Source organism: Balaenoptera borealis, assembly GCF_965194805.1.
Source record: "Balaenoptera borealis genome assembly, chromosome: 1".
In the NCBI taxonomy this organism is placed as follows: Eukaryota; Metazoa; Chordata; class Mammalia; order Artiodactyla; family Balaenopteridae; genus Balaenoptera; species Balaenoptera borealis.
The window spans coordinates 16700613-16721034 of record NC_138860.1 but is presented as its reverse complement, the minus strand read 5'-3'; the positions used below and the strand labels follow the sequence as shown (position 1 = coordinate 16721034).

At 33.9% G+C, this 20422-nt stretch overlaps 1 protein-coding gene across 5 annotated transcripts in view; it reads right to left on the bottom strand.

Moving 5' to 3' along the window:
* SPATA17 (spermatogenesis associated 17) overlaps positions 1 to 20422 on the bottom strand; it is a 192379-nt gene that overhangs the window by 161159 nt on the left and 10798 nt on the right. For 2 of the 5 annotated variants that reach the window (XM_082395107.1, XM_082395108.1), the window contains exons 2-3: positions 5497 to 5586; positions 3637 to 3718 (exon numbers count right to left, since the gene is read on the bottom strand). In XM_082395107.1, coding sequence (XP_082251233.1) covers positions 3637 to 3718; positions 5497 to 5586 — 172 coding nt within the window. Of the gene's footprint in view, positions 1 to 3636; positions 3719 to 5496; positions 5599 to 19810; positions 19877 to 20422 lie in introns of those variants that run through there. The other 3 variants (XM_082395110.1, XM_082395109.1, XM_082395111.1) reach the window with 3 other exon arrangements.

The following is a 20422-nucleotide window of genomic DNA, read 5'->3' as shown; positions in this document are numbered from 1 at the left end:
TGACACTGGGAATTCTTATTGCTTCTGAGAGGTGGCTAAAACTCTAGGGATAAACTTGGTGGCAGCTGTGGAAGAGACAGGATTCTAAGCACTAGGGAAGATATCAGTTTTGGCAAAAATTCCCTTTCCCTTTATGTGGCCCAGTAGCCATGGAGTCCTCCAAGGATGAATCCTGAAGGATCAAACACACGAGCTCAGACAATAGACATCTTATGAATGAAGACTCGACAAAGGTAAGAATCTCTGCTATGTTGGCACTACTTAAGTCTCACAGGACTTCTGTATAAACCAGAGAAGGGAAACCTCCAATAATGACTGAGATTAAACTGCCTATCAGACCTATATATAAGGTTTTTTGAATCAAACCCAATTGGGTTTGAACTTTTCTCCACTTATCACTAATAGTGTATCCTTGGGGAAGTAACCATCTCTGAACCTAAAATTCCTCATCTATTAAATGGTGATAGTATTCACAGGACTGGTATAAGACTTTAGTTGGTATATACATTAAGTATACAAAATGCTTAGTACAATATTTCACTTTCACTAGTCAACCAGTCAATGTCAGCTATTTTAATCTCATTCAATAATTATGTACTGAGATCAGATTATGTTATTTATTGAACCTTATGTGCATTCAATGGCAAAAACAGATAAATAAATAAAACGGACCTGTTCTGAAATACCTTACAGATTAATAGATTTAAAAACCATCAAGAACCAATCTAACTGAGGAAAATCTCCATTTTTAATTTTTTTCAAGAGCCCAAAGATAATTAGATGCAAATCTGGAGAATAACTTGGCGACGATGCTGAGCAATACTCTTTTTGATCAAACCTAGTTGAGACACTAAAGTAACAAACAATGTTCTTGGGTGGCTCATTACTTGAACTTTTAAAGACATTTTTTCAGCAACTCCAACACCATTAGAACAAATGTAGATTCCAAAGTTGAATATTTTGACAATAGTCACTGAAATGTATACACTTTTATATGTTTGATTAAAAGGAGGTGTCAATTCATAACCATCTGAATGGTGGCTTGTGAGCGGAAATAGCAGCAATGAAAGTTAAGTCACAGTGTTCATGGAATGACATATACATAAGTATACTCTCCTGTCCTGTCTACACAAAGATATAGACCTCCAACCACTAATGAATAATAATAAACAATAGGGCTAAAGACGCTCATTACTCCATAGAAAACAACTTAATTTTTGATCATCCTGTTTAAGTAATCTGATTCTATTAAAAACTGACTTGAAGGAGCTCCTATTGGCCAAATCTAGGAAAATTTTAGCACCAAATCAATTAGCGATAATTTATTATAACCCATTAAATAAAATAGGAATTCATGAGTTAAAACTGATGAATGAAAGAAAGAAAAGAAAGAAAGAAAGAAAGAAAGAAAGAAAGAAAGAAAGAAAGAAAGAAAGAAAGAGAAAGGAAGGAAGAAAGAAAGAAAGAGGAAAAAAGGTCCTTTCTTATGCTAAAATGCTAACAAGTATAAACTTAGAGGAAATGACAAAATTAGAAAATCACTATTTGACAAATATAATAATAATTGATTCTGGTAAGATCCATCATTAGATGCTAAACCTACGGTAAAAATTTTTGATGAGGAAGAAGATATATGCCCAGTCTTAAAACATTGCCTCGCAAGATAAAAATAGCAAGTCTACAGAGTAAGTGTGTTAAATTATCAAATTTAGCATTAACTGCCTTGCAACAAACTGACAGTATATGGTTCCTAACATGATGTACTGAGATGTATTTCTAGAAAAAAGGCGTAACCTCAATCTAACAATGAAGAAACATAACCAAACCAAAACTGAGGAATAATCTGAAAAATAGTCTATATTCTTCAAAAATATCAAGATCATGAAAAGCAAAGACAGACCAAACATATTAAAGGTGACTAAAGAAAAACAACATTTAGGTACAACGCGAAATCCTGGGTTTTACCCTGGAAAAGATGTTTTTGCTATAAATGACATTATTGGGAAAATCAGTGAAATGTGAATAGAGTCTAAAGATTAGATTAAAGTATTGTACAGATGTCAGTTTCCTGATTCTGATCATTTTAATATGGTTATGTAGAAAATATCTACTGATGAACTGAGAGGAAAGGAGCACCACTTCTGCAACTTTGTCTCAAATGATTCAAAATAACCATAGAAAAAAGACCAAAAATATGTATAGAGGGGTAAAAGAAAATGATAAAGTAAATTTGTTCACTTTAGTGAAGAAATCTGCATAAAGAATATAGGGGAATTCTTTGTACTATTTTTGCAACTTTTCTGTAAATCTGAAATTATTTCAAAACTTAAAAATTACTTTTTAAGTAGTCTGAACTGTCAGTGATGCAAGAGATTAGTGTTCTAGACAAGAAAACCCATGCTAACAATTAACAAAATTAATGAAAGATACTTTAAGTTTGTTGCAGACATGTAAGTGGGCTATTCAACCAGTTAAATTAAAAGAATAAACTTTTCTTTGGTTTTGGTGGATTTAAAAAATCTTAAGTGACATATTAATTAAGTGGGAACGTATAGTATTAAAATAGGAGCTTAACTTGAGGGAATCATGTCATTTAGAGAAGTTATCACTAAAATGGGTTCCCCTGTAGGGACATCAGATCTGCTTTATAAGAGCATCACAGTGATTTTAAACCTAACTGTAAGAGAGATCCAAAACTTGTAAAAAGTTCGTGCCAGCATTTTTTAAAAAATACTTATTTATTTCATTAAATCTAAAGTATTACGCTCTTCCTCCAAGCAGTCTCTGTATTTTATTAACATGTTTTAAACTTTTCTTGCCAAAGGTGAACTCTTATCATTTAGTTGTCTACTTATTTTTTTTCTTTCCCCTCTCTATATCTTTTAATTTCACTTAGATGCCTCTAATAAAGAATAAATGAAGAACAAATTTAAACTATTATAGTAGAAAATAGTAACAAATCAGGAAACTTGTGAAGTAGGCAAATGATTATAAACCTCCTCATTTTGTGTCAAAAAATTATTTTTTTCTTAATTTCTGAAATCATTAAACTGAAATATAAGTTGGCATGTTATCTCATACTTCTGCAAGTCTATCAGGGGATATAGATGATTGTGTTATGCTATACTTATTAAGGCAATCTTCAAAAACTCCCAAGAGTCAATTATAGGAAATGATAAGTAGCACAGAGAGAAATTATCTTACATTTTTATCTTGTAGAATTAATTTGGGGCACTTCAACCAATGTTTACTGACAGTGCAATGGGCCAGGGATTGGTCTAAATGTTGGTGGACCAAAGATGAACAAGCTACAGTGCTTACTCTGAAAGAGCTCACTGTCTAGAAAATAGAGACTCTTCAACAAATAATACATACAAATGCATATGCTGTGAACGGTACTTTAACAAAAATAAAATATCTAGTATAGTTTGGGTATAAAGAAATGAGTCATCAATTCTCCATGGAAAAATCAGCAAAGGCTTCTGAGAAGAATTCTCGTTCTGAAAATTAAACCCAATTTTGTTCTCATATAAATATTATCAATAACTTCAAAACTACATGTAAATGTGACTAAAGTGAATTAGTTACAACAAATTGAATAATTCAAGTGTTAACATATATAAATTTTATATTTACCTTCACAATTAGTTGATAATGTTGTCTGCCTAAGTAACCTCTCCATTGTTTCTGAATAATTGTTGCTACCCTGTGTAAGTACCTGGGTGAAAAATAAGCTTATTAGTATGCTTTCATTGAAACAATGATATGTCTTCAATTTTTGCTTAGAATATTCCTTTTCACAATTCAAGAAATCAAATTCAAAGCCGAGTTTACATGTACTTTTAAAGACAGTATGAAGGTTCCCAAAAAACCTAAAAATATGATCTAACTAAAAAAACTAAAAACTACCATATGATCCAGCAATCCATTCCTGGGTATATATATCCAAAGAAAACAAAAACACTAATTTGAAAAGATACATGTACCCCAATATTCAATAGCAGCATTATTTATAATTACCAAGATATGGAAGCAACCTATGTGTCCATCAACAGATGAATGGATAAAGAAGATATATATATATATATATATACACACACACACACACATATATATATATATGTATATATGTATGTATACACACACACACACAATGGAATACTGCTCAGCTACAAAAAAGAATGAAATTTTGCCATTTTCAACAACATGGGATATTATGCTTAGGGAAATTAGTCAGACAGAGAAAGCCAAATACTATATGTTATCACTTATATGTGGAATCTAAAAAATAAAACAAACTAGTGAATATAACAAAAAAGAAACAGACTCGCAGATATAGAGAATGAACTAGTAGTTACCAGTGGGGTGATGGAAGAGGGAGGAAATAGATAGGGATAGGGTATTAAGAGATACTACTCTGTATAAAATAAATAAGCTACAAGGATATATTGTATAGCACAGGGAATATAGCCAATGTTTTGTAACTATAAATGGAATATAATCTATAAAAAATTTTGAATCGCTATTAAATTAATATGAAACTAATATTGCAAATTACTTCAGTAAAAATAAATAAGTCAAAAGAAAATTGAAAAGAAAGAAGAATGCAATGAAATATTGAAATATATTTTTAAAAAGACTATGTAAAACAGGTCATAGTGACACGTTAAGAAATAAGCCAGGCACTATTGATATGAATTACTATAAGTACTTTGAAATAATTTGTGAGGTCAAGAAACACTTCCCTTTTTCATACTTATATTACTCAGTCTACCTTAGCTAAAGTCATTTTAGTCTGCTGAATTAAAAAATACTCTCTGCTCCCATGTTCCTATTTGGTATGGTGGCCAAAAGAGAACCGTCATCTTCATGCTTTTATTTGCATGTCTGGCTCCTACTAGTAAATATAAGGAAGTATACAGTATAACCCCTAGCTGACCATCTGAGTTATTATGGATTAGTCATATTCTTCCAGGGCAATATTTTTCAGAATTGTTGAGAAACTGAGGGAAATTTGAGCACTGAACAAAAAGTGGAAACAGTTAACATAGGGATCAATTGCAGTCTCTTTGTAATCAGAATGACATCATTTTGGTGTCATTTGCCTTTATTTACCAACACGTTGGAGAGGATTGGAATAGCTTCTTTTTGTTTTGTTTTGTTTTTCTTTCTTACCAGTCAATAAATTCATTGCTATAAAAATACAAGTCCAATCATTTGTCACATCCTATGGAACTTGAAGAAAATAAACTGATCAAGTATATTTATGACATTGAGAATTTTTAAAAGAGATATGGTCAACATCATTTAGTTTCTTTATATGTGAGAAAATATGACCAAAAAGAGTTATGTCTTTAAAGGACATCATATAATTTATTAACTTCATTACAAGTAAAATAAAAAATTATTTGCAATAAGAACCACATGAATAAATTACATTTTCTAAGGAGTATATTTTTATGATATATCTGAGGTTCCATGACAAAATCAATATACCTGATATATGCTCGAACTTGACATCCTCGAAACCAGCTCTGGATTTTAACTGCTGCATCATTCTCCTTTTTTCGAAATATATCCACAACGCTAAAAAGAAATTTTTTTAAGCATTTCATTAGTGACTAATATAATTCTAAAGCAAATCAACCTGTTAAACTTAATTTTTAATTTCTTTGAAAATGATAATTATAATTCAAATGTCATTTTAAATAAAATTAAAATACTAAAGAAAGTATTCCAGAAATTATAAGCTATGTTTCAAAAATTAACCTTTCTCTAAGAGGCCATGTGCTTTCAACAGCTTTACTTTTTTTACTTTTATAATCACCTATTTGCAACTAATTAATTCACCAGTGGTTTTTATAAGGAAATTTAAAAAGCAATGTGCTATTTTGTCATTATTTTAAAAACATAATTATTTGAATTTACTGTTTAAATGCCACTACACATATTATGCAAGATAAAAATCCTTGCATATTTCACTTACTACATCAGTTAAATGAATTGCCTCTAAGTAAAATGAATCCGTCATTTTACCTATTCTAGATAGAGTTCTTAGAACATACATTTCAGTTAAATGAGGCAGGGGCCAGGGCCATAGGTCTTATAAAGAGATAAGAAATTCATTCTTTAGATTTTACTGACTTATAGGAAGAAAAGGTTTAGTCAGGACAGATCTCCATCTTAATTTTTTCAGTCATTACAATTCTCCCTCTCCATCCCCATCTGATAAAGTCATGTTGCTTAGGGCAATTACTGTAGACCACAGAGTAATCTCTCTCCTAGAAGGCTGGCTGGCACTTTGCACTTTATGTTTGCTGAATGAATAAAGAATTGCTAGTCACTTATTTTTTACTTTTTAAAAAATTCTCTCAAGAATTGTGTTTTCTTAGGCTATTTTTTTGTTTTCGTTGTACGTTAAATATATAGATTTCATTAAATTTATATAATTAGAACAAAAACAGAATGGGAAAAATATTTCAAATAATACTGTGAAGTTGGCTGAGAAAGCAAATAGGATTAGCAATTAAACTGTCAGTGACAAATAGTTAAAGAAGCAAATAGACAGATTATCTACTAGATAAGCAGGAAAGAGAGTTACCTAGAAAGCCTGACTGAAAAGGATCTACAAAAGCAGAGACAGGAACAAAAATTATGCATCAAGTCAGTGACCCAGACGTGAAAAAGAGTAGTGGTGAGAAAACGCACAGATCAGTAAGGTTGCATAAAGGGTAGTAGAAGTGAAGAACAAACTGTAAAAACTACACAAGAGAATAGTCACTCACTTTACCAGATAATGGAAGGCACCATGATAAGATTACTGTATGATGCAATAAAATTAGCTGGAAATAACTGTGTGAGGACACACTAGACAATTAGAAGAAAAGAAAGTTTTGTTATTGCTGTATGTTTGCCCTTCAGGTACAAAATAATAGCAGAGACATGTATAAAGTGTATTCTTGGCTCAAATTATTAGACTGCACGTGGGAGAGACAACAGCTTAAAGTCCTTTCCTCCATGGAGCCTTCCTTGAATCCCCAGAATCCATGAGGCCTTTCCATTATACACCCTCATAGCTCTTCATAACATTTAACACAATCATATGTAATTGTTTAATGAGGGTCTTTCCACTAAACTCTAAGATGCAAAAGGCAGTCATCTTGTCTGTTTTGTCCCACATGACTCTCTCAGTGGGTCCAGAGAGATAATGGATGTTATTCCTAATACTCAACCTTTGTCTTCCCAGAGCTGCTTCCTCTGGGGGACAGCATGTCACCTGTCACATTTAATCTCTGTGAAGAATGCCATTTGCAAGCTCCCTCACTACACCTTTCACTGCGTGGACATCTCTCCCCATTTTAGGATGACAGAGTTGCTGAGAACCCAACAGGAACCCCCAGGCTCTTAGTAACTTGAGTCCTGGGGTGATTATGGGTAATAGACAGGCAGATCTCTGAACAAACCTATTGAAAGAAGTAGAGAAAAGAATAATAATATCTTAAACAAATTAATACTTTATGTGCTAGCACTGTTCCTAGCATTTACATACCACTGAGTTAACTTACATATAATCCTTTCACATCTCGATGAAGTAAGTAAATATGCCCATTTGACAGCAGAAGATACTGAGGCAGAGGGAAGTGTAGCAATATGCCCAAGGTCACACATTGGTGGGTGTCAGAGCGGAGATTTGATTCTAGGTAGTCTAGCTCTCAAGGCTGCATTCTTAACCATCACTTCCCCCGAAGGGGAAGAGGAAGGATGAGAACAGGAGAAGGGAGGGAAGTAAAAGGGAAGAAAAAGCAAGGAAAAAAGGGCAAGAGGAAAAATGCACGTAAGCCATTTCCAAATATAATACTGAAATTGTGTGGTATAAAATAGCACCCATCACCTAATAACAATAAATGAAGATGAAGATGTGGAAAAACATCAACATCTATAGCAAAAAACAAAAATTTCTCACTATACTGAGTACTGTGAGAATGCAGTACAATAGGCACTTGTGTATATGGCCAGAAGGAAACAATTTGGTCTTTGAACACATACAGAAAACTTTCATTTATAAGAGTTTCAAAAGTCACACAACTTCAGGAATGTTCGTTAGAAGTGCATACACATACACATGGTAGTAAAACTATAATGGGAATGATAAAACAAATTTCAGGACAGACGTGCAGTAAATTTCTAAGATCTGTCATGTCTTCATAAACTAGGAATGCCATAAACGGGAAAACCAAAGACTGTGCTGTTGTCACTATATTTGAGGGAAAGAAAAGAAACTTTGAAAAAATTAAACAACCCAATTGAAAAGCAGCAAAACACAGGCAATTTACAGAAAAGAAAATACAAGCAATTTACACTTCTAAAAGCCTTGACCTGGGTTCTGGGTATATTTGCACTTTTGAGATCTATAGCAAACCATCTTGTGAGTGCCGATGTGTATTTCAGGAAGAATTACATTGAAACAAACAAGGTCCTTAAAATTTCAGAAAACAAGGCCCTTTAGTCAAGAAGCTGAAGTTAGGGATTGACGAATGGTTACCAATGTTAAATTTTACTGTCAAATGTCATCACTGTTCCAAAAAAGGTAAGCACATTTAGAATTTCAATCTGAACAGTTAACTGATTGATGCTACTTCCACAAAATATGTGAATTTGCTGCTTCTCCAAGGCAATGTGAAAGAGGAAGTATTACCTTTATGTATTCAATACAAACATTTATTTATAGAATTTTGGTACAATGTACATTGAAAAACATGTAAAATATTGAAGAAACTACCAAATGGCATTAAAGTGTCTTCAAGTTTAAGGGAAATATTAGACTTATCTAGGCATTAAACCCTAAGGAATTTGACCATTTAATATAACATGAACTATGGCCTAACCTAGTTAAAATATTAGGATAGTGGCCAGCACTTTTGCTTTGAAGAAAGACCTTAGCTCAAATTCTAACTGTGCCACTTACTGGTTGGGTTACCTTAAGCAAGTTTTTTAATCCAAAATTCAGTTTCTTCTGTAAAATTTCAATAATAGTGTATCATGGGTATGTTTGTTGGCATATCACAAAGAAACTGGAAGACTGGTAAATAATATGTTTTCAATAAATGATAATGATAATTACTGCATTATTACATAATGATGCATCTATGTAGATTGCAGGAAGAAAAAAATACCAGTCTGTCAATATCTTATTCATTAATTCAAAAATACTTATTATATGTAAACTATGTGTTAGTATGGCATTTATTTATTATTGAATAAATCTGACATGTAACATTTTGTTAAGCTTAAGGTGTATAGCTTATTACATAGATACATTTACATATTATAATATGATGGACAGTATAGTGATATTTATATTACATAATTATAATATAATATTATTGTCTATTATATGAATTTGATCTCTATGGCTTATTTACTACTCATTACACATTTGTACTCTTAAACACCATCATTCTTAGCCACCCCCCTCCTCTGGTAACCACCATTTACTCTCTGTTTTTTATGGGTTTAATTTTTTTAGATTCCGCATATAAATGATCTAATATAGCACTTGTCTTTCTGTCTGACTTACCTCACTTAGCATAATGTGCTCAAGGTCCATCCATGTTGTCACAAATGGGAAGGTATCTTCCTTTCTTACGGTTGAATAATATTTCATTGTGCATATGCACCACATCTTTTTTACCCATTCATCCATGTATGGGTATTTGGGTTGTTTCCAAATCTTGGCTATTATAAATAATGCTGCAATAAATGTGGAGCGCATATATCTTGTCAAAATCCTGTAGTCATTTCTTTTGGGTATATACCCAGAAGTGGAATACCTGGATCATGTGGTAGATCTATTTTTAATTTTTTGAGGAATCTTCAAATTGTTTGCCATACTGGTTGGACCAATTTACATTCCCACCAACAACATACAGAGGTTCTCTTTTCACTACATCCTTGACAGCACCTGTTGTCTCTTGTCTTCTTGATGATAGCCATTTTAACAGATGGGAGATGATATCTCATGGTGGTTTTTGTTTGCATTTCCCTTATGATTAGTCATGTTGAGCATCTTTTTATGTGTCTGTTGGCCATTTCAATGTCTTCTTTAGAGAAATGACTATTTAGTTCTTCTGCCCATTTTTTAATTGGACTGTTTGCTTTTCTGTTATTGAGTTGACTAAGCTCTTTATATATTTTGGATATTAAGCCCCTATCTGATACGTGGTTTTTTCTCCCATTCTGTAGGTTGTCCTTTCATTTCGTTGATTGTTTCTTTTGCTGTACAGAAGCTTTTGAGTTTGATGTAGTTGCATTTGTGAATTTTTTTCTTTTGTTGCTTGTGCTTTTGGCATCATGCTCAAAAAATTATTGCCAAGACCAACACTGATGGGCTTTTTCCCTATGTTTCCTTCTAGTTTTATAGTATCAGGTCTTATATTTAACTCTTTAATCCATTTTGGGTTAATTTTTGTGAGTGTTGTGAGATAGGGGTCCAATTTCATTTTTCTACATGTGTTTCTTCAGTTTTCCCATTTGTTGAGAGACTATCCTTTCCCTGTTGAGTATTCTTGGCTCCCTTGTTGAATATTAGATGACCATATATGCTGGGATTTAATTTTAGGCTTTCTATTCTGTTCCATTGGTCGATGTGTCTATTTTTGTGCCAGTATCATACTGTTTTTATTACTATGGTTTTGTAGTATAGTTTGAAATCCAGAGGTGTGATACCTCCAGCTTTGTTCTTTTGTCTCAGCATTGCTTTAGCCATTCAGGGTCTTTTGTGGGTCCCCATAGATTTTAGGATTGTTTCTTTATCCATAAATTTTAGGATTGTTTCTTCTATTTCTGTAAAGAATGCCTTTGGTATTTTGGTGGGGATTGCATTGAATCTGTAGATGGTTTTGGGTAATATGGATATTTTAACAATATTAATTCTTCCAATCCAGGAACACAGGATGCCTTTCCATTTTTTGTGTGTTCCTCATTTTCTTTTAGCAAAGTTTTGTAGTTTTCATTGTACATATCTTTTACTTCCTTGATTAAATTTATTCCTAAATTTTTTTATTGGTTTTAATTCTATTGTGAATGGGATGGTTTACTTTCTTTTTTCTGATGTTTCATCATTAGTGCAAAGGAATCCAATTGGTTTCTGTCTGATTTCAAATCCTGCCACTTTACTGAAATTGTTGATTACTCCAACAGTTTTGGACTAATTCTTTGGGATTTTCTATATATAGGATCATATCATCAGCAAATAATGACAGTTTTACTTCTTCCTTTCCAGTTTGGATGTCTTTTCTTTGTCTTGCCTAATTTCCCTAGAACTTCCAGTACTATACTGAGTAGGAGTGGTGAGATTATTTCCTTGATGCTGATCATAGAGGAAACGCTTTCAGTTTCTCTACATTAAGAATAATGTTAGCTGGGTTTGTCATATACGGCCTATATTATGTTGAGGTATGTTCTTTCTATACCCAGTCTGTTAAGGGTTTTTATCATGAAAAGATGTTGTATTCTGTCAAATGCTTTTTCTGGATCTATTGAGATGATCATATGATTTTTATCTTTCATTTTATTGATGTGATGATATATTACATTTATTGACTTGCATATATTGAATAATCTTTGCATCCCAGGGATAAATCCCACTTGGACATAGTGTCTACTCCTTTCAATGTGTTCTTGAATTCAGTTTACTAATATTTTGTTGAGAATTTTTCCATCTATATTCATGAGGCATATTGGTCTACAGTTTTCCTTTCTTCTTGTATCCTTATTTAGTCTTGGTATCAAAATGATGCTGGCTTTGTAGAATGAGTTTGGAAGTGTTCCTCAACATTTTGGAAAAATTTGAGGAGGACTGGTGTTCATACCTCTTTAAATGTTAGGTAGAATTCTCAAGTGAAACCATCTGGTCCTGGAATTTTCTGTGTTAGAAGTTTTAAAATTACCAATTCAATCTCTTTACTTGTCATTGTCTGTTCAGATTTGCTATTTTTTTCTGATTTAATCTTGGCAAGTTGTTAGCTTCTAGAAATGTATCCATTTCTTCTACATTATATAATTTTTTGGCATAGAATTGTTCAACAGTAGTCTCTTGATTCTATGTACTTCTGTAGCATCAGTTGTAGTATCTCCTCTTTCATTTCTAATTTTATTTATTTGAGTCGTTTTTTTGTCTTAGGCTAGCCAAAGGTTTTTCAATTTTGCTTATCGTTTTGAAGAACCAGCTCTTAGTTTTGTTGATCCTTTCTATGCTTTTGTGGTCTCTATTTCATTTATTTCCATTCTGATCCTTGTTATTTCCTTCTTTCTGCTAACTTTGAGCAGAAATTTTTTCTTTTTCTAGTTCCTTGAGGAGTAAAGTTAGTTGTTCATTTGAGATGCAATTTCTTAATATATATATTTATTGCTGTAAACTTTCTTCTCAGAACTGCTTTTGCTGCATCCTGCAATATTTGATATGTTTTATTTTCATTTTCACTTGTTGAGACAACTTTTTATTTCCCTTTGATTTCTCTTTTGAGCCAATGGTTGTCTAGAAATGTGTTGTTTTCACATATTTGTAGACTTTCTCACTTTTCCCTTATTGATTTCTAGCTTCATAGGATTGTTGTCAGAGAAAATAGATGATATGATTTCAATCTTTTAAATATGCTAAGATCTTTTTTTGTGGCCTATCACAGGATCTGTTCTGGAGAATGTTCCATGTGTACTTGAGAAGAATGTGCATTCTATTGCTGTTGGATGGAATATTCTGTATATGTCTCATAAATTCATTCCTTATAAAGTGTTGTTCAATTCCAACGTTGCCTTGTTGATTTTCTGTCTGGACAATCTATCCATTACTAATAGTGGGGTATTAAATGCTCTTACATTTTTAGTGTTATTGTCTATTGTATTGCCTTTCTGAGTTTTCTTGTAGCTCACTGAATTCCTTCATAACACCTGTTTTATATTCTTTATTATTTAGATTGCAATAGTCCATGTTTTTGGGTTCGACTGCTGGAAAATTGTCATTTTCTTTTTGTACTACCATATTACCACGACTGTTCATGGTGTCTGATGAAAAGTACCTCTGTTGCTGCTTCTTTTTTTTTTTTTTTTGGCTGCATTTGAAGTAGCAAATGCCTTTCTTATTTGGTAAGGCTTAATTTACTTTGATTCTAACAATTCAACAGATTGATAATTAGGAGCCTTCCTTTTGTTTTTCAGAAGGTGGCGCTACAAATACAGGTTTTGTGTTCCTCTTCCTGGAGCTGACTTGCCCCTAAGGTTGGGAGCACACACACAAAGATAAAGCAAAGGTAGTGGCAAAGCCTGGAGAGGTGTGTACTTACTACTTGGGACTTTGAGTGTGTCCACAGCTCGGTAGAAAGGTTCTTAATCGGGGTGGGGGTGAGGGGCGGGGGTGTCCCAGATGTCCACGGGCAGTCCTGTTGCCTCCTGGGGCAGACAGAAGATGACTTCCTTTAGTTCTTGTGGTCTGTCTACTTCCCTGTCCTTTATCTCCCTCAGTCACTGAGTGTCCTCAAAGAGAGCAACTGGTCCCTCGAGTTGCAACACGTGTGGCTGGGCAGACCCTCACTCACCACCTTCATCCTCCACCTCCTCTTCCGGAAAGGTTGTGCCAGCTCACTGACAGACTGGCCTCTGCCTTCTCTGCCATCACTCTTCTGCTACCACCAGATCCGACGTCACTTCCCTTGTTCAGTCGCCTCCTCTGCAATCTAATCCATCCACTTTCAGGTGCACAAATGGATGGATATCCCAGGTGTGTTCATATGCTGTGCAGAGGTGCTTTCTTTCTTTTCTTTCTTTCTTTCTTTCTTTCTTCCTTCCTTTCTTTCTTTCTTTCTCTATTTCTCTCTCTCTTTCTTTCTTTCTTTTCTGGTTATGGATGTCTGATTAGTTTTAAATCAAAGTGGAGAGAAAAAAGGAACAACTTATGCTGCCATGATGCTACCGTCACTTTTAGCATGCCATTTAAGCCAAAGATGTACATATGACATATTCTGTGCTCTCAAGCTTACAAACTATTGGGTGGGCCAAAAAGTGCCTTCAGTTTTTTAAGTGAAAATAAAACACACATTTTTCATTTTCACCAAGAACTTTATTGAACAACGTATTCACCCTTTTGTTCCATGACCTTCTGCCATTTTTCAGGCAACTTCATAATTCCATCTTCCCAAAACTTTTTATCTTTTTGAGCAAAGAACTGTTCCAAGTGCCTTTTACAGTCTTCCAGGGAATTGAAATTTTTTCCATTAAGAGAATTTTGTAAAGACTGAAATAAATGGAAATCCGAACGTGCAATGTCTGGTGAATACGGCGGATGAGTTAGAACTTCCCAGCTAAGCTGTAACAGTTTTTGCCTGGTCATCAAAGAAACATGTGGTCTTACGTTATCCTAATGGAAGATTATGTGTTTTCTGTTGACTCATTCTGGAAGCTTTTCGTCGAGGGCCGCTTTCAGTTGGTCTAACTGGGAGCAGTACTTGTTGGAATTAATCGTTTAGTTTTCTGGAAGGAGCTCATAATAGAGGACTCCCTTCCAATCCCACCATATTCAAAACATCCCCATCTTTGGATGAAGACCAGCCTTTGGTGTGGTTGGTGGTGGTTCATTTTGCTTGCCCCATGATCTCTTCCATTCCACGGTATTGTGTCCACTTTTCATCGCCCGTCACAAATTGTTTTAAAAACGGAACGTTTTCATTACATTTCAGTAAAGAATCACGTGCAGAAATATGGTCAAGAAGGTTTTTTCACTTAACTTATGTGGAACCCAAACATCAAAGCGATTCACATAACCAAGCTGGTGCAAATGATTTTCAACGCTTTATTTGGATATTTTGAGTATGTTGGCTATCTCCTGTGTGACATAACATTGATTGTTCTCAATTATTGTTTCAATTTGATCACTATCAAGTTCAACTGTCCTACCTGACTGTGGAGCATCGTCCAGCGAGAAATCTCCAGCACGAAACTTTGCAAAACACTTTTGACACGTTCGATCAGTCACAGCACCTTCTCCATATACTGCACAAATCTTTTTTTGCATTTCAGTTGCATTTTACCTTTCTTGAAATAATAAAGCATAATATACTGAAAATGTTGCTTTTTTTCTTCCATCTTCAATATTAAAATGGCTACACAAAAATTCACCAATTTTGATGTCTTTTTTTAAATGCACACTGATATGACAGCTGTCACATACAATCTAGCAGAATTGTTTCGAATGAAGTTAAAGACAACTAAGCGCTACTACAGCCATCTTATGGAAAAAACGAAAGAACCTTTTGGCCCAACCAATAATAGAACTGAAAAATAATAGCAACAGTAAATAAAATTATGCGAAAGTGAAATGCCGTATGAGAAAAGTAAAATACCATGTCAGAAGGAAAGATCTGGAAAATTCAGAAGTAGAAAAGTGGTTTTCTTGTTTGTTTTTTTAGGAAATAGTGAGTAGGGAAAGACGGGAGTCAAAGGAAGCATTTTGAGTAGGTTCTCAGAGGATGGGCAACTCTCCTGATCTGTATATCTAAAACATCTTAACATCTGTGCTGGGATATTCCTCAGGTACTTCAAATTCAACATATCTAAAATAACTCCTCTCATCCCTCCTCCACACACACCCATCCTCTATTCTTCTCTCTTAGAACAGCTCTTTTCTGCAAGCCATTTCTCATGAAAGACAATATGATTCACCCAACTGCTCAAATCAAAAACTGCAAAACCAATTATTTGCATTAGTTCATGTCTTCATATTTCTAAGATTAGTTATTTGCAAAAGCATTGTTTCCTAGACACTAGTCTTTTATTCTACTCTATCCTTCAAGCTATTGTTTGAATGGTCTTTCTAAAACATGAATCTAATCAAGTCCATTTTTTCCTAAAATCCTTTCATGGCAACCCCACAAAACACCCCAAGTCTTCTGAATGAAGTCTAAAGCCCTTGAGATGTCAAAGTCCTCCCAGCTCTGGCTCAGACTTAATCACCCATGGTCTTCTTTTACCACTTCAATCCTGTGATAGAGCCGTTCTACTCCTATATTTCACAGAACAGGCCCTGTGTTCTCTTGACCTCAAACTATCACAAAACTACACCTTCTTCTTGAACTGACTTTTGCAACTTCCAGAGAGATGTATCTTTATATACCCTGAAATTTCTTCTATATACTAATTATAACATTTATCTTCTTGAGAGGCTCGCCTTTTATTCATATCTGTATCCCAACATGTACTAAAGTATCTGATACATAGGAGGAGCTAAACTAATGTTCATGGAACGATGGAAGAAAGAAAGAAAAGAAGAAGGAAGAAAGGAAGAAAAGAAGGAAGATATGGTAAGTAATAGCTGAAGCCAAGGCAGAAGGCAAAGTTCTTAACAGTTCTCAGAATTTTGTGTATAATATTAAGGGATATTAGACTCCCTGAATATCATCACTGTGGCACTGGCACCACACATCTCCAAAGTTTAACAGACTTTGGTTCAAAACAATTTATAGTGAAAGGTGTTAAATAAGGGGGGAAAAAAAAACAAAAAACAAGGCCCAAGTATAAGAGACAAGTATTTTGCAGTTCACTAGGAGTTAATGGAAAGGCTTCAGGAAAGGGAGATCATGATTAAACAGTGTCAACTGCCATGAAAAAGTCATGAAAACAAGGCCACTGTTTCAAGGGGTTACAGGGTTAAAAGGAATCTTTCGTTTTTCTTTTAACATTTTATCCTAGCCAATAATAAGATATTCTAGTGCAGGATATAAAATGTCATTTAGGGCAAAAACAGAAAAGATAAAGCAACACAATGTCTAGTAGAGCAGGCAATTCAAAGACGATAGAGTGTAAAGAAGATAAGGAAAGAAACATTTATTGAAAAAGGTTGATGTAAAGTCAAATTCATGATAATGGGATAAAACGGTTTCTCATGGTTATTTAACCCTTTTTATCATTAACATTTAATATAACTATAGTAGATCTGTTTTTCAGTTTTAAATATACAGTTGACCCTTGAATAATGTGGGTGTTATGGGAGCCAACACCCCACACAGTCAAAGATCCATGTATAATTTTACAGTCAACCCCCCATATCTGCAGTTCCACATCCACGGATTCAACCAACTGGGGATTGTGTAGCACTGCAGAATGTATTTGTTGAAAACAATCTGAGTATAAGTGGACTCAGCCAGTTCAAATCCATGTTGTTCAAGGGTCAACTATGCTCTATTTAAATTATTGAAAACATTCTTCTGTCCTTCACCAGCAGCAATCAACAACTGCCTATCTTTGCAAAGGAGGGAGAAAAAATATAGGGTATACAGATATGCCTACTACTTCTTTTCACTAGTGTATTAGTTTGAGCTTACGCCTTACTTATAATTGTCATAAGAAATATAGAAGATAAGCAATCAAATTATCTGTCCTGAGTTTATGTTTTTTTAACTCTCCTGGTAACAATGCTAACATATAATACCTAGTCAAAAGGAAGATTAAATAATTTCTTTTTGGAGTTATTCAAAATCTCTGGGTTTTTTTTAACAGTTATATAAATAAAAGCATACTATGACACTAATAAGAACCATACATTAAATTAAAGGGACATGCTTTAAAATAACTAGTAGTTAACTTACTGTTAAGTTTTAAGTTATGTGCTGAAATTTGACGTCTATAAACATTTTTCTGTTGCCATTTTTTTAACTGCTTAAAAATGAAATTTACAGATACTTGGGTTGCCACTGGGATGCTGCATACTCATACAATATGTCATGAACTGCTAGACATTTTATATTTAAAATGAAAAATGTGGGTAACACTTTATTTTAATGGTATATTAATTAGTTCCAAATTACAATGAAAATCCTATAGCAGTGAATAAAACATGACATCTACATGAATTTGAAATAAATTTATTATGATCAGCATTATCACAATGAATACTAAGTGAATTAATAATGATGAAAGACCAAAAGTATTACCAGGAATGTAATAAAACATCGAGAAAAAGCTGGAAGTTTCCAGTCACTTCATCATCAGCTAGAAGTATTATAACCCTGGATAACACTATGCGCACGTATGTAATTAGTGGCCAGAAAATAACTGACAATAAATAAAAATGAAAAAATGTGTGGTTAAGTATTTTTCCAGTAATATGCAAAAAATATGCATTTTACACATCAAAATACTATGCTTAGTCTGACCTTAGCTACTAAATAAATACTAGATTAAAAACCCAATACGCTTTCCTTTTCATTATCATATAACTTGTAGCTATTTTAGACATTAGGAATAAAATTCCGATAGTAGCTGTCCTGTGTTATAAGACATATTGATGTGTAAAATGATTACTTTTTTCCATATCATTTCACTATTAGGTCTTAAAGGATTTCAAGCTCCTTAAAGGCAGGAATTATGCTTATTTTCTACTTTGGGTTCTGATTATCATCCATGTTACTAATAAGAGGTCAATAACTACTTGATAATGAGAAATACGACATTTTAGAAGGTAGAAGCCATGTTTTGTTTTTCATTAATAGCTCTCGTTATTATTATTACTTCACAGTTCAATGAATCATGGGTTGCAAATACATAAGCATTAGATCATAAAGTAGGAATTATCATAGTTTGTCATGTAGATTTATACTGTTAGTGTACTTTTAAAATATTTCATATTTGCTTTTCTTCATCTTCCTTCTCACTTCTCTTCACTTCATTTCCTGAACAATTAAGTCCTAAAGAAATCAGCAGTGGGCAAGAAAAGCAAAGATCTGTGCTGGGAGGTGGGGGGATGGGGAGGACCCCATGGCTCAGCCTGGGTATAACAGCCTGTGCGGGGTAAGGTGGGCATCCACATGGGGGGGGCAACCCCTGGGGTAGGTTGTCCCAGTCTGAGTAAGGAGAGTATTCCCATGGAGAGGCCTGGCTTTAGGGTGTTGAGGAAAGGTAAAGAAAAGGTACACATGGGAGGGCAGCCAGACAGGGAATCAGAGCCCAAGAGTGATGAAAAGAGTACCCAAGTTGGCTGGGAGGTGATAGTTCAGCACAGAGAGGAAGACCCCACACAGGGTGGAAAGTGGTATACCTAAAAGAAAAAGCAGCTGTGGTGACAGGAGTTTGATTACATAACAGAGGGATTGGTCAAATAAGTGAATATATTAAAAATAAAAGAAAAGGGAAAAAAAATTAGAATGAACTCTGTAGTGCTGGATTTGAAATAGAGTTGTCAATGGATTTCAACATCTACATGGATGGATGAATGGATAGATAGATACATAGATAAAGTATAGATGTAAACTCTGTGCAAATGCATATATACACATATTTTCTAGCTCTGTCCACTTGAGAGGGCTTGAGAACAACACCCAATGGCACAGGCATCTACTAAAAGAAACAAGAGGTCCTTGAAGAAATGGATAACTCCAGGGCTGGGGCAGAAAAAGTAAAAGCTTAGCCTCAACTTTTTTGTGTCAGAAAGCAGGAGAGTATTACCATGATCAGGACAGAGAAGGAAGCTTTTAGTGGCTTCCATTAGACAAATCTGGGACAATGCTAGCATGAAGATAAATAGAGCAATGGATTTTAACCCATTGACTAAAATAGGAACATATGAGCCCATAACGATATAAATAAGAAAATATTTAAATAAATTGAAAGTTAGAAGAGGGACGGCTTCAAATTACTTGCTTTTAAAAAACACCTGTTAGTTACAAAGGAAAAAAGAACATCATAGTGAAGAAGCCTAGCAGACATAACCTTAATGACATTATCCAAATGAACCCCACCAGTAATTGGACAAATCAAAATCATGCAGTACCTGGTAGATGTATTGAAAAGATCAGAGCATTACTTCTGTGATATTTCTGCCATACATACCCTGAATCTAATAGAGGAAAAATCAGACAAACTTAAATTGAGGGAAATTCCACAAAATAACTGATCTGTGTTCTTCAAAGGGGTCAAGGTCATGAAAATTGAAGAAAATTTGAGAAAATGCTCTATATTAAAAATAACTAAAGAGACAAAACAAACAACATTTTTTGCTATAAATAACATTATTGGGACAATTGGCAAAGTTTGGAGTCTGAAGATTAGATGGTGGAAATGTACAAATATTAATTTCTTGATTTTGATGGTTGAATTGTGGTTATATAGAAAATGTTCTCATATGGAAAAAGAATTTGCAAGGCATCAGATTGCAACCCATCCCCATTTGGTTTTTGAAAGAAGTATCTTCTGTTCTGTATTGCAACTTTTGTGTAAATTTGAGATCATATACACACACACACAAGAATGGCATCTCAATATTGTTTTAAATTCTTCAAACACTTTTCATAGCTTAAAATATATTATTTAAAGTAGACTTAAGAGTAAGGGAAATTATCATGCACAAAGAAAACCATCTTACAATGATAAAAATGTTAATTTA